Source organism: Rattus rattus, chromosome 2, assembly GCF_011064425.1.
Source record: "Rattus rattus isolate New Zealand chromosome 2, Rrattus_CSIRO_v1, whole genome shotgun sequence".
NCBI lineage: Eukaryota > Metazoa > Chordata > Mammalia > Rodentia > Muridae > Rattus > Rattus rattus.
Window position 1 is genome coordinate 22,209,799 of NC_046155.1, and position 23,215 is coordinate 22,233,013.

The window sequence follows — 23,215 nt, forward strand, 5'->3', positions numbered from 1 at the left end:
CTCCACCCACTCACCAGTGGGTGACCCGGGCTTCTGCACTCAGGTCCCCAGGGCCTGGAGACTGGGTGGGGCACATTGACTGCAAGAAACTCCCAGAGCAGTGGGTCCACAATCCCAGGCGTGGGCCGTGCGCCCCCTTACCTCCCCCGTCTCGAAGGCGGTGGCTGCGGGTGGAAAGCAATTTGGGGTGCATGAGGAAGCGGGCTGGGGCGCAGGTGGCGCTCACAGCCCCATCCCCTGTTGAGCCAATCGCGAGCGCAAGCGCAGCCTGCTGGCAGCTTTACGGAGCTCCGGCTCAGGCGGGGAGCCTACTAGGCGAAGGCGGCGCAGGAGAGAGCTGAGCGCAGGCTGCTGCGAGCGCTGCCAAGGGCGCAGGCTCGCCCGGCCACGCTGCTAAGCATGGGCAAGAAGTGGAGGGACGCGGGCGAGATGGAGCGAGGCTGCTCTGATCGCGAGGGCAGCGCGGAGAGCCGCCGGCGCAGCCGCAGCGCCAGCCGGGGCAGGTTTGCCGAGTCGTGGAAAAGGTTAAGTTCCAAGCAGGGGTCCACCAAGCGCTCGGGACTGCCAGCACAGCAGACACCGGTGAGTTGGGGAGAGTCAGGGCCTCAGCACCCTTCTTTCGGAGGTGCCAGGAACCTTGTCCGTGGTGCTGAACTTGCACTCCTGGCGCTGGAGCCTAAGAACTTGTGGAGCCACTTACAGGGAAAGTGTTGGGCGATTGCAAGCAGGGGTCCCCAAGGGACACCTCCCCTCTCTTTAGCCAGAAGAGGGTCTTTTGGTGTGTCTTCTTTCTGTGCAGGAATGGGAAAAGTGTTGGAGAGGCGAGGGGCTGGCGTTCAGATCATTATAGTTTTGTAATGAACGAAGTGTGAGTTGTCCTGCATCTTGTGACACGAGTGTATGTATCCCTCTGGTTTGTGTGTGCGCCGCATTCAAACTCACTTAACATCGGCTGAATGGGAGCATAATAAGAACAGCACATTGTATTTTTCCTCTCTTAACACTTGCTCTTTCCATCTCACTCCCCCACTGTTTTAATGGGTATATTTAATTGTTTGCAGAATGTCATTTGCATGTGGAGAATAGCAAGCATATCCCAGGTGCTTATACGCCTCTGGCTTAACATGTACGACATTCAGAAGGCAGTTTCCCCATGTGTCAGCGCCTCTTCAATGTCTGATTAGTGCAATAAAAGCACTCATATGAAATTAAGACATCACGGTGTGTGGAGAAATACAGTTGATGAAAACTTTTGCTGCGTTTACATTTCTAGTATTGAAATATTAGATTTTCCATCATGTCAGAGGGAAAGAGCTCTGTTCTAGAAGACAGTTTTATTGGTCTCCTGTTGCTCATGGTTAAGGAGGGGGCACACTGTTTCTAACTTCCAAAGCATCCTTAGAAATATCAGCATGTATGCTCCTACGATTTCAGAGGAATCATGCAGATTTTACATAATGAAAAGATTAGGAAAAAAGAATAGCTCATACCATGGGCTTCAGTGTGAATAGCGTTAGCTCAATCTAGTTTTCAGAGGTTGCATGGAAGGAAAAAATTTACCCATAAATGTAGCCTGTAACAGCAATGCCACAAAATGAGATTTTAGCCTATTTATTTTGTTTGCTTGTTTACAAAATGAATAGCAGAAAACATTAATAAATTTGGGGATTTCAAATCTCTGACGCATTTTGTGGGCAAGTTTTTTCATCTAAACATGGATATGGTTCACATGATTTATGCAATTAATTTTATTTTAGCCACAGAAATACTCTGTTAGAAATGCAAACTTGAAAAGATCTTAAAAACAGAATTTCCACCTGGAGATAGCCTTCTGGAATAAATTCTGTTGGAAAAGATTAATGACCTCTTACCACTTATGTAAACTAAGAACTGAGTTCATCTCCTTATAAAATATCTAAACATTATTCTATGAGGCTTTTATATCGTGTCTGATTTTGTTCAACAGGTGTGTGAACAGCCCTTACCAGGGCCATACAAAAATCTTCATTTAACTCTGTTGTGACAATAAATGACTTGAAGGTTATTGCCTTGAATAAAAATGTGTGTGAGGGAGGGCATTCTAGGATACCATGGCAACCAGAAACATCTGGAAAAGTAACCAAGTCTTCCTGTTTGCTAAGGGCAGGCAAAGGTGCAGTATTTCTCTGTGATGCTTGTTAATTGAAACATTAGCAATTCAGTTAAAAAAGCAGTTGAAAGCCTATGGTTTTTTCTCACATTGCATGACAAGTTCAATATTGATTTTGTTCTAAAACTCCAAAAAATAGGTCTCTAAGCCAAGATTTTAATTATCAGATTACAAAAAAATCCCCAAAGATAACGAGCTTTTGTCATTCTTAGGTCTGCAATCTACCTTAGTATTTTATTCCTGGTTTGGTCTCATGAGTTGTTGAATTGAGCCACTCAACACATTCAGGCTAACACAGAAAAAAGGGAATAATAATGGTTTCAAGGTACATCTTTGTAAAAGTTTCCAACATTTACAGTAAGATGGTTGTTTCATAGTTTGAGGTGATTTGGTGCTATTTTTACCTTTCACTGTATCTCAGAAAAACAGCTTGTAAATAACACTTAACTTGAATTAATGTTCTTTTTGTTGTCCTTATGAGTAATAAGATATTCGTTGACATAACTGTGAGTCTTATCCACTGTGGGTTATGTTCAGAAATAATGTGGCATTCATCCTGATTAGAAGAAACCATGTAAAGATTTTATTTGTTATTTCAAAAACAGACTAGATGATGAGGAATTTGGTTAATTATTAAGCATGAGGCTTTGCTACCATTCTCTCTGTTTGTTTGAGACCAGGAAATGATCAGATAGTGGTTTTGTTAAAGTAAACCTGATTCTTTTGTGTCCAATCTTTGAAATAACTTCTGGTTAAAGTCACACAGGGGATGGAAGGACGTCTAAGTCCACTCAAACAAGGAAGGCTGTGCTATTATTTTTACTTTGGAGACAAAGCCATATCTCCTGGACATGGAAATGATTTACTCCTACAAGGAAACTTCTATTACATTCTAGAACAGTAGTTCTCAAACCTTCCTTATGCTATGACCCTTTAATACAGTCCCTCATGTCTTGATGACCCCTGACCTACAATTATTTTCATTGTTACTTCATAACTGTACCTTTGCTGCAGTTGCAAATTATAATGCAAATATTTGATATGCAGGACATGTGATGTGCAACCACCCAGAAGGTTTCAACCCACAGGTTGAGAACCATCATTCTAGATTAACAAGAGAAGCTTTTCTCTACAACCTGGGTTATAGTATTTTTGTTTTTATGTGTGAAGTTAAGGAAGAATTGCTTGATTTGATTTTAGTTAGGTTTCCTATTGATTCACTACTAAATTTAGAAGTTTTCTTTTTTTCCCTGAAAGTCGAGTGCCTCTACCGACATGATGGCAGCTATAGAAGTCAAAAGTTCCATTTCCGACCGTTGTTTTTGGTGATAAGAAAGCGCTGTGGAATCTGGGAAGCCTGAGGTGAGGGAGGACGGTGTGGGCCATCCCACCTGACGACAGCTATCTAGAACCTTTTATTCTAGTGTCGAGCAGAAGTGGTATGTCTGGTGGCACTTCATGGGCATGCTCACTATGAGACTCTGGACACTTCGTGGGCGTCTCTGAGATTCTGGGCCACCACAGTAAGCATACCTAACAAGCCAGTCTTTCCTGGTTCTTAAGTCATTTGTGAATTGCTCCTCTGTCTCCTTTTTTCAGTATCATATTTTCTAGCAGAAGGCTCATGAACGTATGTTGCTTCAGTACTCAGGTGTCTAATTGATATAATTCTGATACAGTGAAGTAATGTTTAATAATATGCATTCTTTAGAAATTACTTTTCTCTGGAATAAGGTCTTAGACTTTTTTTTTTAAATCTGGAAACAGTTTAAAAATAAAGGTAGGTAAATTTCATTCCAATTTTGTCGTATTATCTATTAGGGTAAAATGTGTTCAAATTTGGAGTATCAAATTAAATTTTTGAGTGTTAGGTTTTTAAAGGGTATTTCTGTCAAAGTGGTCTATTGGTGTAAGGATAATTTAAGAACTTCTTCGTGGTCATTCTATAAGATCTAGATTGCTTTTCCCCTTGAACTGGTGTGTTCACTCCTCCTGTTGTTATTTTGGTTGTATTTGCACAGAAATGCATGGAAACCATTCAAAATATCATCCAGCACGTGCAACCTGGTGTTGTAAATATCAAATACTCACCTCAGCAGGCATACATCATTCATTTAAAGAGGTGATTTCCCCTAGCCCCATCACTATTTAAAGGCTTGTCTTCACAGAGATGCTGATTTAATTTAATCTCCGAGTAAGCTCTCTGTTAAAGGGACAAAAACAGTTTCAGGGAGTAAAATGATGGAGTAGTAATTAGAGTTGTTTTTTACCCTTGGATGGCGTGCTTGCTTCCCCTAATGCTATAATTACCCTTATCAGCAGGTGCCAACCACAGAGGATCACACCTTTTGCTGGTAAGTGGGCAACTGAGAGTGTGTAGAAAGAGCAGTGAGCACAGGAAACATCCCTGCTCCAGAGCAGCCAAATGCCTTTCAGCTGGGTACCAAATGCCCTCTTCCTGCCATGGCTCAGGCTTGAGATGCTGTGTGCACAGGATGCATCTGAATACAGACCTGACTCCATTTCTGATACCTCATCCTCCTTTTGGGACTAGTAGATGGCGTCTAGCTCTCCTTGCCCAAAGCAAGTGTTAATTGATTTTTCCTGTGTCTTGAGACATAACCAAATGTCCATCAATCCCCAATATGGTACCCACAGGAGATGAAAGAAACGATCCCACCCAAGTCTAGCTTTGGAAGGCAAGGAATTTAATTATGGTGATTTATAGATGCACAGACAACGTATAGGTAGCCATATGACCAAAGAAGGCTCTTCCTCTTCAGCAGTCATTAACTTGCTTATATGTCTTTGGAGAAGTGAGGGTCCTCTTGTGCTTCATGAACTAGTTCAGATCTCCTTCTCTTCCAGGGATATGTTAACAGACCCAATTTTGTGACTTTCTTAGAGTCTCTGTGAGTAATCTCCTCTGCTTTGATGTCCCGGTGGCCAGACCGTGTCACCATGTCATGCCTAAAGGACAGTGTTTCCCAACAGCTAGATTTGTCAATGTCTTGAATAAATAAAGGCTGAGTAAAAGACAGGGCTAAAGTTAGAAAGACTCCTCTCTCAACCACTCAAAGACTGTATGGATAGTGAGTCCATCCACGCGGTTGCGGTAGACACAGTGGCAACTTGGTGAACAGAATATCCTTGATTCTCTTTCAGAATCTAATATGTCATCACAGTATCATAAGCCCTTAATGGTTTGTTCTTGTTATACAAAGCGATCTCTTGGTGGAAGTGGAATGAGTCTCCAGCAGCGCTGGTCCATTACAGAGTAAATCATTTCTTGACAGGTTGATTTGTATAGTGCCTTTTACTCATTGTGTTAAAACTAGAAAAGGGAACAGAGAGGCCTTGCTTGGGAATACAATTACATTTTCTTGCTATTGTGATATTTTTGAACAAAGAGAAAGAAGTCCATTTGATAACAATGGTCAACCTTGTTTAGACATTTTGTAAATGCTACATTTGAATAGTTAACAAAACACTTGTCATCATTTATTGTGAATAAAAATTCATTTGTAATTTTGAGGGCTTCAAACTTACTAGGAAGAAAGTAATTCAAACAGGTTTTGGGAAAAAAATCTCTGCATGATGATAATTTTGAATTTGTTTTCAATTCTAAAATATATCAGAACAGTTTCTCCTGCCGTTGTTTACTGAATTTTTTAAAAAAAACAATTGAATCATTAAAAATTATGAATAGCAGAAGAGCCATTATACTCAGTTGGGTATACCAGCTGGAGGGATTGGCTTTTTCATTTGCAAAGGCAAAGAAGGCCTGGAAAAACAAAAATTATTCTAGAGAATACATTTTTTTTTTAAAAAAAAAACTTCATTCTAGGGGGCTGGAGAGATGGCTCAGCAGTTAAGAGCACTGACTCTTTTCCAGAGGTCCTGAGTTCAATTCTCAGCAACCACATGGTGGCTCACAACCATCTGTAATGGAATCTGGTGCCTTCTTTTGCTGTGTCTTGAAGACACTGACAGTGTACTCACATAAATAAATAAATAGATAAACAAACAAACAAACAAATAAATAAATAAATAAATAAATCTTAAATAAGAAGCCTTATTCTAGGGATTGAAGAGATGACTCAGCAGTTAAGAACATTTGCAGCTCTTCTAGAAGTCCTGAGTTCAGTTCCCAGCACCAAGATCAGATTGCTCAAGACTGTGTACCTCTAACTCAAAGGAATCTGACATCTTCTTCTGAACTCTTTGGCTAAACATACACATACACTTACACACACACACACACACACACACACAGAGAGAGAGAGAGAGAGAGAGAGAGACAGAGAGACAGAGACAGAGAGAGACAGAGACAGAGAGAGACAGAGAGAGACAGCAAAAGACAGAGAGACAGAGACAGAAACAGAGAGACAGAGAGAGAAAGAGAGTGATTAAAAAGATTTGGCAATGTGTTCTTAGTCAGTGATTGATGGGAGGGCTCAAAGGGCCCAGCCCACTGTGGGAGGTGTTATACTTGAGCAGGGTAGGTAGTCCCGGAATGTATAAAAACTAAAGCTGAGTGGATCATGGACTATAAGCCAGTCATCAGGGTTCCTCCATGGCCTCTGCTTCAGTTCCTGCCTTCTGATTCCTGTCTTTAGCTCCTGATCTGACTTCCCTTCATGGTGGACTGTAACCTATAAGAGGAAACAAACCTCTTTCTTTCCAAGTTGCTTTCTATTTATCATAGCAAAAGAAACCTAAGTAGGACAGGCACTCTGATAGGTCCTGATAGCACTGAGAGTTTAATCCACACGAAGGAGATATGCAAAGAAATGACAGTGAGCACAGTCTACTTCTACAGGTGGAGCCCATTGGAAAAAGTTAAACAGTCTGTCTCCTAACATGTAGGGTTAGAAAGTCAAGATCAACAGTTTTCTCCACATGGAAACTAGATGTTAAGAGGAAGAAAAACTTGCTTGGACTTTTCAATTAGGAATAAAGTAATGACATCTTTCCAATAGTAATTTTAATTGAGTCATGGAAATCAATGCTGAATGATGGGAAATGAGACCAAGACATCCTATGGCCCTGTCTGTGTGGAGGTTCTCAAAAGTAGGCTGCATGTGTGACAGTCTTTTTTCTTCCGTCCCACTAAATGACTTTCTTCGCTTATTATAGCTAGAGTGTAAGCTTGCCTAAGTACAGATTGTTGTATTATTATTCAGTGATACAACAAAGCATCCTGAACAATGCCTGGCACAAAGTATTCAGTTGGATATTTACTCCATGATGAATTAATCAATTAATGACATCAAAAATAAAAATAATAGCTTTTAGTTAATATGAGGAAGAGTTTAGTTCCTTGACTTTGGGTCTTAAAATAAAGTAGAAAACATTTTATTTATTTTATTTTATAATGATTTTAATAATTATTTTATTTAATAAATAATTAAAATAAATAATTACAATAAATAATTTTATTTATAATAGGGAAGAATAGCTTAAATAAATAGGAGACAGATAACTCTGGTACTAGTCCACAGGAACGGGCTAGAAAGGATTATTTTAAAAGAGCATTGCAAATTTACTTTTTCTTATGATGAGTCTAGCCCTGATTCCTTCATTCTCACGGACTTTCCTGGTAGGATGAGATTTCAGAGCTGATTCTTGTATTTTACTTAGAACTTATTTAGTCTGCAGCATTGATGAACGAGTTCACAAGCTGGCCTGTAATAAGATGTGCACTTGTGGGATCTTTCATGGATAACTGAAAGATCATCAAAGTATCAGGTCATGTCTTTCTCTGACTGCCTAAAATAAATTAAAGAGTGTCAGAACGTGCCCAAGCTATAATAAAATGAGAACCATCCTGGGTATTCTTAAGATGGGTATCTAAAGTTGAGAGTTGACAGGACAAACTGTATATGACAAGTAGTCTGTGTCTGGTCTGCCTATACATTCAAACCTAGCAGTGTTCCAACCACAAAGTAATCCAAAAAGGGGAAAACATTCATGCTAATAACCACCTAGATTTTTCTCTCCCTTCTCGAAAGTTGCATTTTTATTTTTTTGGAAATGAACTTTATAATAGTGACACTGAATAATTGAGACTGGGAGCTATATTGAATAAGAATGTTGCCCGAAAGGTCTTATCTGAAACAGTTCATCTCAAGTTGAGCAGTGAAGCAGCATTTATTGTAGTAAACATTGTGGTAGCTTTGAAATGGAGCTGGCAGAGACTGGAGACTCGAATCCTGTCTGATCATTGTTAGCTGTGCAGCCTGAGGAAAGCACTGTCTGAAGGCTCTCCTCACCAGTTATTAAGACAACTTCCTCTCTATTTCTTATTGGGTTTAAGAGTCACCTGGGAGCTCTGTTTTCTTAAGGTAACAATATTCAGTGGAAACGCTTTCTAGGTCTCTTTGACTCTTAAGTTACTATTCATTCACTATACTTTTTTTTTTTAAATGCAAACAGTAGAAAGTGTTCAAGTATCCTTACTGTCTCAATATACACTCAGCAAAGAGTAAAAATTCACCATCTTTCCTTAATATCTTTAAAAAGAACAAACTATTATAATTATAGTTAAAATACCCATTTCCTAGTTTCTTGAATTCTTCCCCCTTATAATGAGACTTTCTAAAATCAACATCCATCTTCTTATCCAAATTAAAGACACATCTCTAGTATTTGTTTGTAAAGTTATAAAGACATATGCATGCTATGGCCCTATCTGCTTGCCATTTCTTTGGACCTATGCTGTGCAATGAATTTCTATTTGTCTTTGGCCTTCTTCATGTAACACTGTTTCCTTAACTATACATATTATGTTATTCTTTTCAGGTATTTTGTAGTGTATAAGTTCATATTTCCATTTTTCTAGTATAGGTTGAAAACATAAACTGTCCTTTCTCTCATTTCTTATTGGGAACATTATGCTAATTAATTTGATAACTAATTAATTCACTGTCTTAAACAATATTCAGTGAAACTCCTTTTCATTGTCTCCTTGGTTCTTAGCTAGACATGTACTGCTCTTCGCAAGATGCAGAACCCAGCAACAGAATGGTTGAACTTACCCAGATCTCAACCTTTTTTGACTCAAAGCTTTTTTTGAGAAGCTGAAGGCGCATGATGCTGGCCTTGGTTTAAGGCCATTGTCATTGAAATTCACCCAAATGGCAACCAGTCTGGCTCAGTCCCTTCACTGCTCTTGCAAACTTCATGTTCCTGTTTCTCAGTTCTTAGCACGAAGGGAAGATGGCAATGCCTGCTCCGGGAGGAGCATGAATAACACATAGGTTGATGTGGAGCCTTTGGGAGGCCAGCCCTCACTACATGGGAATAGTCCCTCAACTCCTTGGTGGTGTTAACTGGACATATGAGAAGCAGCAGGCCCTTACTGGTAGGATGTGATGTTTGTAGCCTTTAATGCTTCTGGAGTTAGACTGTCCTTCAGCATAGCTAGAATGTAATATGAGAAATGATTGGGCTGGACTTGAAGTTTGCAAAGGGCCTTGAAAATGAAAGTAGGTCCAATGTGATGACCATACACAGAAGATCTCGACCACTGAAATGTCCATCCGTGTCTCTGCTGAAGTTTATTTTATTGACATTTTTAGAACTAAAGTATGAAGCTTAAGCAATATTGAAATGTAGGACATCCTTTGCTTTTGATATCTCTTTATTGGTTTCTTTATACTTAGAGAAAATTGTGGTTATGAAATTATTTTCTTCATGAAGTTCAAGGCCTTTGGGAAATAATGCCTTTGAAAAATATGTGAAATTTCAAACATATACAAATAGAAAGACTATTATAATAGTCCTATAACTTAATTTCAGTCAATATCTCATTTTTCATTTCTTCTCTCCCTACTAGAAAATTTAAGGGTAAATCTCAGATATTATGTCACTTCATCTAAATGGTATGCGAAAGAGAAAGGGTATTCATTTACTTGTTTAAGTGTGGGGCATCGAACCCAGAGTCTTATGCATGTGAAGCCTGTGCTCTGCTACTGAGTCACACCCTTGAACACTCTAGAGCAGTTGTTCTCAACCTGTGACTTATGACCCCTTTAGTGGCACATATCAGATATCCTGCATATTAGAATTAACATTATGATTGGTAACACTAGTGGAATTACAGTTATGAAGTAGCAAAGAAAATAATTTTATGGTTGGGGGGGTCACTGATATATGAGAAACTATCTTAAAGATTGTGGCATTAGGAAGGTTCAGAACCATTGCTCTAGGAACTTAGAAGAAAAAATTTAAAGTAATACTTAAGCACATTGACAATTTATTAATATCCATATGTGAACTTACCATGACTACCTTGTAATTCTGTATTTGACTCTTAGTGTTTTTGTCAGAATCCAACCAGAATTGACATACTGCAATTATTCCCTTTATCTATAGATTTACCTCCAGGATCTTGTTTTTCCCCTAGAAAATGCTTTTGTCAGAGAAAAGAAAGTCTCCCCATGGACCTTCCCACATCCTGTTCTGCTGAGTGCGTCCTAGCGGTCCCTCCGCCCATGTTCTTCTGTCTGTGGTTATTCCCCACAAATTGGCTGGTGACAAGGAGCCTGAATTAGTTTTAATCTTATTTATTGGTGACAATATTTCCTGAGTGTTCCATATGCTTCTTGTTTTGTGCTTTAGTGGGAGTCATTGCTTAGAGAAGGAGCCAGCAAACCTTTCATGACAAGGAAGAAAACGTTTTGGGTTCTGCATCCCATGAAGTAGCTCTGTCCTGTTGTTACATGACAAATGGAACACAAACATTAGTAATACATGGCCATCACCGTACCTAATACAATTTATTTGTAAATGCCCAAAATCTGAATTTTTGCATTGCTTTTGTGTGCTATAAAATATTAGTTTCTGTTTGATATTTTTAAGTCTGTAAAGTGTATATAAGTATTGATGAGCTCACAAGGAAAGAAAACTGGACACAATTTGAATTTTGCCCTTAGCTGATTCCCGGCCAGGAGCTGTCTCCTTTCTCCTTTTGGTTATTACCTGGGACTGCAACATAATGATGTAATTCTGACTTTCCTGTCTCAGTTATTAGCTGAAATATGTTTAAAGCAAAGCTTCCTTCACTGACTGATAAGCCGTATTATGCTTACACTTTGCAGTAATCCATAAGTCAAGATGGATCCTTGAGAGAGTTTATTTTTTTCTTTTTTTAAGTAGAGGGAATAATCCATGTGTTACTGTACTGTCAGACCTCAGGTTTTAATTGGGTCATTGTGTTTGCTTAACTGGCATAGAATAGTTGGCCTTTTAATTGTGGAGGCCAATTAAAGTGTTGTTAAGATATGGAATATGCAAAAACAAATTGTCAAACTGCATTCGAATTCAAGTTTTTGCTTCTTGGAGTAGAAAATACATCGTCTTTTATTCCTATTGCTGCAGTCAAATTAGCACAAACTTAGTGGGTTAGTGCTACACAAATGTGTTACAGTTCTGTAGTCCAAAAGTGCGACATTGGCTTCTCTAGATAGAGAAGCAGAACTATTTTCCCTCTGCGGTGTCTAGGGAAAAAGTATTCGGTTGACTTCTCCAGCTTGTAGAAGCCACCTACATCTCCTGCCTCATGGCCTGTGTGTTTGAAGGTAGGAAAGTTGACTCAATCCCTTCTTATATCACATGACTTTCCTGCCTATCAGTCACATGTGAAATTATGTTGGATCCACCCATATAATCCAGAGACCTTAGGTAAAGTCAGATAATTAGCAATATTGGTTCATCTGCAACTTTAATTTCTGTCTGTCACGCAAAGTAACATGTTCCAGGTGGTGGGTATTAGATTGTTCATGTGTGTGTGTGGTGGGGGTGGGGGCATTGTTCTTCTTTCTCTATGTGCATCATTATATTAATCAGTGTGCCCTTTTTCTTTTTGAAGTTTGGGATTCAGATGGTAAGCTATACAGGTAGAAATGATCTCCCCTACTACTCAGTAGACTTGTAAATAGGAATGCATTGTTTTTATAGTACCAGCCTGTACAGGTAAACCCCTACAGTATACAAGACTAGGCAAGGTGGGAAAGTCTTCTGAAAGGCTAACTTGTCTATAACATTAATAATAGAATAATAAGGAACTTGAGATATAGTTCAGTAGATAAAGTGCTTGCTATGCAAGCGTGAGGACATGAGCACTCACAATCCTATGTCCACAATAAACATTGGTCATAGCAGCATGCACCTGTAACTCTAGGACTGGGCTGGGTAGAGAAGTGGGTGGAGATAAAGACTCCTCAGGGCTCACTGGCCAGCTAACCTAACTAAAGTGGAAAACTCCATCCAGGTCAATAAAGAAAGAGACCCTATATCGAACATTGTGAAAGAGGGGTAGAAAGAAGGTAAGAGCTAGGGAGATTGAGAAGAGTGCAATGAAATATGAAATGCTGTCACCAGGGCATGACCTGGCTCCCATACACTCACTGCTGCCATGGCTACCTATATAAAAACAAGTCACTAAGCTCAATCAACATTCCAACAGGCAGGAGTCATTGGACTCAGTGGGCTTTTAACAAAAAGGAAAGGACATTAAGGGTGCAGGTGAACATACCAGGAGTCTTTGGAGCAAGCAGGAGCAGGGGTTGGGTTCTTGGAGGGATTTGGATGTTCATATGTTCGAAACACACTGTTTACCTGTATGAGAATATGTGGGTTCTGTACAGGAAAAAAAGATATTCTGTAGAGACAAAGAAAAGTGACTCAACTGTGTCTCAAAACATAGGTAGAAATCAGTAGAGGAAGCTCTTTGGCCACATGCACATGTGCTCACATGTATGTCAAATATATACAGCTTGCATAATATATATATATATATACAGTCAAATATATGCAGCTTGAATAATATATATAAAATATATTTTTATACTTGAAGTATATTTTATATATTTTATATATTTCAAGTATACTAAGCCTATCTTATTGTATTATTAATTTGCTAAATTGTTTTGTAAGAGCACTCAAGTCAGTGAGAAAGATAATCAACTGGACTCATGAACAAATGATGTAATTTTCAGTTTTGGCCCCATTGAATTGAAGCAGTACACAGCATATAATAAATTATGATTTTTATATTCTTTTTATGTGTTGGTATGTGATGAATATAATCGATTGTGTGCATCTATGAATGTGTGTGTATGCATGCATGTGTAGGTGTCTACAAATGCTACAGTGTGAGTAGAGGTTAGAGGACATTCTCAAGTGTTGGTCCTTGCCTTCCACCTTGTCTGAGATAGGTTATCTTGTTCACTGCTGGGAATGATGTCAAGCGAGTGGCTGGTGAGCTCTCAGGGTTTTCTGTCTCTGGCTCTTGTGTGGGTGTAGGCGTACCGTGCTATAGCATCTGGCTTTTACATGGATTCTGAGAATCTGAAACTCAAACCTTCATGCTTACAGAGTGAGAACCTTACTTATTGAGCTGTCTCTCTAGACTCTATGCTCCCTATTCTTATTCAATAACCTCTAAGTAGATGATACAAAATGCAATTATTGCCAGTTTGTAAGTTCCATCATTCTTTTATTAATGAAGAAAAATAATCTTGTCTTGTCTAGTTTTATGTCAACTTGACACAAACTAGAATCATTTGGGAAGAGGGTATCTCAACTGAGAAAATGCCTCAGTAAGATTTGCCTGTGGGCAAGTCTGTTGTGCAGTTTCTTGAATGGGATTGGTACAGCAGGGTCCAGGTAACTCCTGGGCAGGCTCTCCTGAGGTGGTATAAGTGACCTGAGAAACTCATGGGGAGAAAGGCTGTAAGCAAGCAGTATTCCTCCACAGTTTTGCTTGAGGTCCTGCCCTAAATTTCCCCAGTGATAGACTATTAACTGGAACTGTAAGCTGAAATAAACCCTTTTCTCCTGAGAAGTTGCTTTTGGTCATGGTGTTTATCATAACAATAGAAACCTAATTAAGACAAACCCTTAACCTGAAATTTTGAATCACAGCTACTCTCTAAAGAGTAGCTTGCCATATTTCCAGTTATCCGAGGACATCCGATGTTTTATAGGAGCCCTTGTCTCCTGTGACCATAAATAATGAGTGATTGTAATAACAAGTAATTACTAAGTCATTGCTTGTAGGAAAGAATAAATGGGGAAAAATTAGCAGTAATTGAGGAAAAAACCAACAGAGTGTCAGAAAGCATGGTTTTGTTACAGAGTCTACCTGGAAATTCTGTCACCCCCCACCCCAAGAAAAGCTGACTAGAAAAACAACTAAAGAAATGTTTGTTCCTAACATAAATTACATTTAGAAACAATAATAAATGATGTCCTTACAGTAGCAGACTATGTGTGATTTCCTAAGCCAGACTTTACTGTCAATAAACAGTATTTAAAACATTAACCTTCAGGAAATCAGCAAATAGATCGGTTTCCCCATAGAGTATGTCAAGGAGAATGGGGTTGTGTTGTGTTTTAGTTTTAGTTTTTTTTTTAAGGCTACTATAACAAAATGCCGCAAGGCAGAAGAAGTCTTATTAAGGATATGGACTTACTTCTAACATTTCTGCAGGTTGGAAACTGAAATAGGACTTCATAGCTAGTGGGATTTCATAGATAACAGTGTTTCTGCTATTAATTTACCAATGGAAAGGAACAGGGTCTGTTTGGATTCTTTTAAATACTGCTACCCTGTTTATGAGGGTCATGGTTTCAACACCTCCCAGAGACCTCCTCAAATACAGATACTGAGGATTAAATTTCATCATGCAGATTTTTTTTGAAGGAGAGAGTACTTTTATTGTATTGCAGAATGGCCTTCTATGATAAATTTGAGAAACTTTCCAAGATCCACAAGATCTCCAAATTAGGAGAGCAGACAGCTAGGGGCTGGGACACATGGTGGCCTAGAGCAGCTATGATTGGGCCAAAAATCCACCCATGCAGTAAGTAGTTAAATAAAGCCATCTTGGGTTACACATCAACATCAAACCTGGGCACATCTGGACTATATTTGGTATCTGAAGTCCTAGCACTTGATTAGAATTACAAAAAATAAATAAGTTAGAATACTTATGAATACACAGATGATAAGTATCAAGTAGGTGGTTGGCTGTGGAGGCGCAGGAGTTCTACAGCTAGTTCCTAGAGACTGCAACGAAGGGCCTGGGAACCATGGCACAGGACAGTAAGCCGAACACTAGATTTGTAGAGAGCTATGAGAACCAAGACAAACACCAAAGACTTGGATCCTGATGTGAGAAAGAGAGATGTTTCCTTTTGTTGCTGCTGGGTTCATGGAACTCACAACTGTGGTGAACTGTGTCACAGCTTACAGACACAGGCGGGTAATGAGGTAGTCAACTTTGTCCATTATATGTCTTCATTGCCTTTGTATGATTTCATAACATCATCCCTCCCCGTAGGTTATGGGGATATAGTTCAGTGGCTAAGCGCTTGCTTGTCATGCAGAAGGTCCTGGGTTTGGTTCCCAGCACCACAAACAGAGCTTCTGGAGTTACTCAGAGGATGTAGTAGAACTGGGCCCGATCTCTGTTCTTACCATTTGTAGTACACATGGAGAGTGAGAACCAATTTCAGGAAAAGATGAATTCCCATTTTCTTCGGCTCCGTATCACAAGTCATCTCTCCACATACAGACAGGCTTCAAAACTAAAATGACGAACTTGAAAATTAAATTCCTTCACTGGGGACTCCTGGCAAGTCATTGTAATAAATGTGATTTTAATGTGAGTAATTAGAAGTATAAGAAGAATCACTTAGAAGTATGCCAACATTAGGTGAAATTAACTTAAGAGATAGTGGAGATTACCATCAGAGTGAGAATGATTTGGGTTACAGATACAAAAATAGTTTATTACTTCAGAGTTTGGTAAAGTTATTAAATTCCACTATAGAATTCAGTGACAACAGTAACTAAAACAAGAGCTTAACTCGGGTTATCAAAACCAAATGCCCTTAATTAAACAGATGCAGAAGGAATCAGAGATAAGTAGCGGTTAAACCCGGTGTTTGTCCCTGACCCATTATATACAGAAGGGAGAGGAAAAACATTTTGTAAGAATACTAACTCCTTAAAACTGGTGCTTTGGATGTACTGATGGAGACAGACTCCTGGGCTGGTGGGATAATATCACAGCCCTGTGCTGATGTGAATAGTGAGGTAATTCACAGAGTATTGTATTACTGCACAGCTTGTGTATCTCACCTTATAGAAGGCTGGGCATTGCTTCTTCCTGGAGCAAGAGTCCGACTAGCAAAAACCATCTTGCATGTGCCTCGAGTATCACCTTCTCCTCCGTCTTAGGATCTGCGTCAGGACACATCCCTAATCTTGCAACTACCTGGCATGTTCTGGGAACATGTGATCATAGAGGAAGGTAAACGACAGAGGAGAGGGAAGACTCCCAGACTCAGATGTTTCACATTTGATAGGAAGGAGAAAAGAAGGGAGAGAAATGAGCCCAGTGTTTGAACATCTAAATGCTAAGCGCTTTGAATGACCTCCTACAAGACTTACATAAGCCCAGCATCATCCTGAGTAGGTTTTATTTGCTTGTTCAAGTTACAGAAGAATAAACTAAATTTCAGAGAAGTCATTTATAGCCAGTCGGCTGGGGGAGGAGGGAGGCGTCACAGGTAGGCACAGTCATCCTTTGCTCACCTTCAATACTTGGTTGACTTGTGAATCAGGAGTGAGGTGAATGGAAAACACAGAGTTTATCTCTGTCCCATTCAAGATGGTTTGTTGTTGATATAGATGGTGAGGTCAAACCAGGTCCAGGCTAAATAGTAAAAGTTTTTGAAAACCTATGTTGGCAGCCTTATTAATGAGCTTGTTTTCAGACACAAAATAGCACATGAAAAATGCATATTTGTCACTGGAAATACTTGGTTATCACCACTGAATGAAAACAGGGCATCAAATTGTGCTTCTGTTATCTTAAGTTTTAGTTTATCCTCCGTTTATTGTTTTTAATATGTTGAATCATTTATGTACTGAGTTTTAAATAAACTGTTTTTTGTCATGTCAATCAAACCAAGATCTAGAAAACTCTAAATTCACCAATGAAACAATATAGAAGCTTTGTTAGCAATGTATGTCTTCCCTCTGTCCCCCTCCTCCCCTCCCTTCTTCTCTCTCCCCCCCTCTCTCTCTGTATGTATATATATATATGTGTGTGTGTGTGTGTGTATAGTAGCTACATGTTAGTAATTATTAAATTATTAATAATTTAACAATATATCATTAATTATAAAATAATGACATTATATAATTAATATAATAAATATTTTAATATAATTATATAATATGTATAATGTAATATGTATGGTAATATACAATTATAAAATATTGTATAATTAATGTAATAAATATAACAAATCAGGGCTGGAAAGCAGACTCAGCTGTTAAGAGCACTCACGTCTCTTTTCAGAGGCCCTCGGTTTGTTCCTCAGCATCCATGTCAGGAAGCTCACCACCAACTGTGACACCCACTCCAGGGCACCCAGTATCTCTGGCACATGCACACATATGTTACACACACCCACATACACAGACATACACATAATTAAATGTGACAAATGAAAGAAGAGACTTTAAGAAAGCAATCACCCTGCTTTGTCCTGAGGTTAAAACAGAATTGGGCAAATAATCTGAGCCTTCAGCGTCTTCATTAACACACACGGGAGTTGATATCTTTAATACATGGTGCTGCTCTCTAGTCACAGGTGACATGCAAGTGAGGCTTTATACTCCCTACTTGCCCAAGGAAGGAACTGTGGTTGTGCTATTAGGTTGATTAATTGACTTTGTGACTGGAGCTGGAGGGAGACCTGAGAGTTAGAGAGAATCTGGGGGTACCTTCAGGAAAGGAAAGCTAGTGGAGAGAGTGGAAGGCCCCCTGGTTTGGGAGTCTGAGTTCTTTGTCAAGAGCAATGTCTCTATAGTGATGAGGTCAGGGGCCAGGCTGGAGCAGGCTGGGCAGTGTAGGAAGTAGAGTCTGTGACTGAGTTGACTATGGTAAACAGAACAGAGAACTGAGAAAACTGACTGGGCAACTGGGACGGTCTGTGCAGTGAAGGCAATGAGTTCTTTTAAGATAAAGACTATCAGGGCCATGGGCTGAAAACAATGATGCCATGGGGATGAAGAAAATGATAACAGAAGAGAGAGGGATGCTTGGAAAATGCAAGGTCATGGAAAAGAACAGAGGGGCTACATCCTCTGTAAAATAGCACCATATAAAAAGAGCAAAGTAACTCACTAAGAGTGTGTGGGGGGGATCAGGGTAAACTCGCACCACACTATGAGTAACATTTTCAGTTAACTCCATCTCCATGACACGGCCTTATTCCCATTTTTAAACTTGCTTGATGATTGCTTACCCCCACCCTACCCCCAAACTTGTCTTGCCAGGGGAGAGCACGTTAAATTTTATTTGCATATACCTCTTAGGTCTCACGTATATTCAGTGTGTCTTGGGTCATCTATGTATTCAATAAGAGTTTAATTGAGGTATTGTCAGAGGTCTCAAATCTCTAAAAATGTGGGTCTAAGAACAGTACTGTGATTACATGTCATGGGCATCAAAAACTAGTTTCTGATGAATTCATGAATAAATGCAAATCAAAACCTACTGCTGGACATGGTATAAAGGAACTCAGGACTTTGACGTTTGGGAAAAATCTCTAAGGCAATTTTGAAAACTTGAACAACATGAACTTTTGGGGAGAAGTCAAAAGGCAGAGCCTGAAATGTGGGGAGACTGCTAAACAGTGCATGCGGCAGTCAAAGTCAGGAGCAGCGAAGGTCTGGACCCAGAGCTGGCCTTATCCCAACCAGCCTCTTTATCACCCCCTCCTGATAAGACAGTCAAACTGGATTTAAGAGTAGGCATCGATGTTTGTTGAGGGTTTAATAATTTCAGCTTTGTTAAGAACGTACCTCTTCTCTGTGTTATAACATTGGGCAGACATTGTGCCACGAAGTTAGGGAGAAGCACACTGCTACAAATGGCAGAGAGACTTAACCTAGTGAGAGAAATCTGCCCCTTCCCCATGATGGTGAGTTGTTCTTTCAGATTTCTTTGGAATGTGTATACTTCTTATGATTTCTAAGCCTCTTTAAGCTATAAACTACACTGTCTTGTTCTAATTTCTAGAAAAATATACATAGTGTTTCTCCCCACAAGTTTCACCAGTGAGCATAAAATACTGAAGGAAAAAAATGAACTGCTTTTCATGGTTCATGGCCAGGCTGTAATTCTAGAACACTGTGAGGAAGACGGTGGTAACAGAAAACTATTCTCAGTGAATAAGGGAATGGTTCTTCAGTGGATGACACGTTTCCCCTTTGTTTAGATGAGGCGATGTTTCAGTATATGGGTCATATTGCAAAACAATCTCAAAAAAGGTAAACCTTGAGAACAAAAATGGTAAAATTTGTTTTTTTTCCTTTTTAGAATGGTTCATGAACATAACATTTTCTGAATTTTCTTTCAGTGGATTTTTCTTCTTCATCTGTTTCTCAGAATGTTTCAATTTAAAGTTATCTCTCAAAAGATGAAGATCTGTGCTCCAGGCTTAAGAGGTGAATGTGGTAAGGCAAGCGGAACAGCTTACTCGGACCAGGAGGAGAGTCACTGTAGGATTTCTGCCTGGAGAAATGGGCAGTGGGAAATTGCTGGAGACTGGGCAGAACTGTTCATCATCTATTAGGCAGAAGATTGGTGTGTAACGCATCTGCCAGGTTATGGGGTAAAGTTTAGAGGGAACAGGTTTTGCCCTGTAGACAGACATTGTATCCTGATGGAGTTATGATATGAGTATGTAGTGTTCTTAAAGCTCACATGTCTTTCAGAAAAGAGTCAAGGAAAGTGAAGGTTTAGAAATTATTTTTAAGATCTACTGAGCAGAAAAGCATCTTCAGTTGCTACAGCAGACCCGCCTTAAAGATTCAGAGATATTAGACATATTAAAGAATGTGTACGTTTTAAGTATCAGCTGAGTAACTTCAAAAGGCTAGCTCTATTAAAGCAAATGTAGTTATGACACGTAGGTCCAGCTCGATGCAGCTCATTTGGCGTCCTTTTACAATTTCATTCATCTTGGAAACTTGTTTTGCTTATTTAGAATTCAGATTTATTCTACTAGAAAAATGTATTGGGTTATTTTATCCTGAGAGTATAAAAAGGCAAGGATTTCCAAATTAAGCTTACTGAACCTCCAAATTTCAATAATTTTTTTCTTGGAAAATGCACAAAGGGCGATAACTTTTTATTTGGCCCTAACCCAACAGTGGCTGAAGACACAGCAGTCTCTAACCAAGGATCCCTCAAGTCAAAAGAGATAACCATTGTCCTAAAGGATCCATGGAGGCTGCATTCCCTGCTGTGTTTATTATCTGCATAGGTATCTGTCCTATTTTCTTAATCGTGGTCACTTTTTTGAATTTTACCTAGAGTGGATTAGTATATCCATACTGTTTCCATGAGTCATCTTATCACTTATGTGACATTTGTTATGACATTGGAGGAAAAATATTTTCTTCTCTACTCTTCTAAGCTCTTATGTGAGATGCCTTCAGAAAAATTAATTAATAAGAAAAAACATATCATGCTTATTGAGATATTTAGTCCATATGCCTATTGGAGAAAACTTGGAAAAATCTAAATCTTAAAAAGCAGTCAGAGCTGTCTTATATGGTACCTTCAGGAAAGAACATAATTTTTTTTAATGGAAGAAACTCAAGGGGGAAAAGGCCACATTAACTCTAGTGTGGCAAATTGTGGGGGAACTGAACACTGTTGGCTATCTGGTTTTATTGAGTTATGGTTAGACTGGTGAGGACCCATGAAGTCTTCCTCACAGATCATCTTTTCACTTTCCCAGGAGAGAAGGGAAAATATTTCTGTATAAATTTATGCTGTGCTTCCATTGTGGGACATCTGGGTCGTTTCCAGCTTCTGGCTATCACAGATAAGGCTGCTATGAACATAGTGGATGGAGCACATGCCCCTGTGGTGTGGAGTGTTCCTCTTTCTCCACATCCTTGCTAACATGTGTTGTCACCCAAGTTTTTGATCTTAGCCATTCTGATTAGTGCAAAGTGGAATCTCAGGGTTGTTTTGATTTGCATTTACTCGATCACAGGGACTTTTAACATTTCTTTAAGTGCTTCTCAGCCATTCAAGATTCCTCTGTTGTGAATTCTCCGTTTAGCTCTATACCCCATTTTTTGATTGGATTGTTTGGTGTTTTAGAGATTAGTTTCTTGAGTTCTTTATATTTTGCATATTAGCCCTTTATCAGATGGGGGTTAATGAAGATGTTTTTCACAATCTGCAGGTGGTTGTTTTGTCTTATTGACTATGTTCTTTGTCTTATAGAAGCTTTCCAGTTTCATGAGGTCCCATTTATCAATTCTTGATCTTAGAGCATGAGCCATTGGTGTTCTGTTTAGGAAATCCCCTCCACTCCATGTGCCAATGAGTCTGACACTCTTTCCCACTTTCTCTTTTGGAAAGTAGAGGAGAGAGTACTTCCTGGTTGTCAACTCAAAATAATCCTTATGCCAGACTGGCGTATTTAGGGAGACATAGTCTATCCTTCACTCCAGAACTTTCTTTGGAGGTTTATGCATTTTCTGTGACCATATTCCTGAAAGAAGGAGAGATTTATAGAATACAAATCCATCGATGTTAGTAGGTGGTTCTTTGAGGGAGGAGGTAGTCTGCAGAAAAGTTTGAAATTCCTGGCTTCTAGCCTCCCTCATTTTCTTTCTTTCCTATTCCATCTATGAGACTTTCCATAACCTGTTTGCCATATTGTCTCAGGTCCACACTCTTCTCTTTTTGTCAAGAGCATGACAACACATTGATGTTAACCAATGCTAATGTTTTGGATAAAAATAATGAAAATTATTTGTTAAAGTAAAGAAGTCAAAAAAATTAAATATAATTAAATTATTAGCGTTTAGAAAATGGTTGTTTGACTAGTAATTGAAAGTTTGGTTTGAAAGAATAGTTTCATTGGTTTTCATTGAATAAACAACAGTAGATTTAATGACTTAGAATATACGAAATATCCTTTGTATCTCAATCTGAGCAAGAAGACAATTATAATTAATATGGAATAAATCATTGATCTCACATGTTTTGGGAAGAAAATAAGTTGTATTAAAGCAATTTTATCAAATCTTTTAAATGTACATTTTCACTTTTTATCATGACACAGCGTGCATAGCACACAGTTTATCATTTTAGCCATTTTAAGTGCAATTCAGAAATTGTATTCCACAGTATTAAATACATTTGCATTGATGCTAGGGCAGAACTTCTTGAGAATTTTTTTATATTTTCCTTTTTACCAAGTTTATTTTAAACACTTTAATTCTTTTCTTTTCATAATTCTATGAATGAATTATGGCAGGAAATTAACTAGCTAACTGCTTGACTGCTTCGGCTTGCCCCAAACTCTCATTTTTTGGCAAAGGGATACCTATTAACTTGCAAATAAACAAATCAGCAAAATCGTTACTAGAAAATTGTGGTGCTTTCTAAATATTTCATGAAATTTCTCCTTCTTAAAACATGTAAACAACCATTTGCTCTCCTGGTCCTTCTAGGGAAAATAGCCATGCTTGGTTATGTCAGAAGAAGGATCTTCAGTACCATCTGTGCATTGCCATGGTTACTGTCATGCTGCATCAACTCCTAACCATACTGCCCCTTTGTTGGTTTAGGTACACTGGCTTTGGCTTATGTTAGAGGCAAAAATTCTCTAACTGCTATTCTGTAGTGAGCAAAGCCCATGAAGCCTCCAATATTGTACATTTTGTGTTAGCTTTCACTTCATTCTCAAGCTTGAAAATGGAATAAAATAGTTATCTTACATGATGGAATGTTATCAACTAACTCAAAAGGTTTACCAATAATAAAATAATCACAATTCTCAATATTTAAACTTGATTATTAATTTTAAAATGTCTATAATGTTCTTATAAAATCCTTACGTAAATTCCTTCTCAGAACACTAATAAATTAACTTTCCTTCTGCCTGTGTAAATACCCATTCTGAATCTTATTAAAATTTCCCCATTAAATTGAATAGTTTTTA

The 23,215-nt window shown here is 38.8% G+C and overlaps 1 protein-coding gene across 1 annotated transcript in view; it reads left to right on the plus strand.

Moving 5' to 3' along the window:
• The first annotated feature begins 399 nt into the window (after positions 1 to 399).
• Trpm3 (transient receptor potential cation channel subfamily M member 3) overlaps positions 400 to 23,215 on the plus strand; it is an 851,352-nt gene continuing 828,536 nt past the window's right edge. Inside the window, 1 exon segment of the mRNA XM_032891718.1 lies at positions 400 to 582. Within this exon segment, the coding sequence (XP_032747609.1) occupies positions 400 to 582 (183 nt within the window).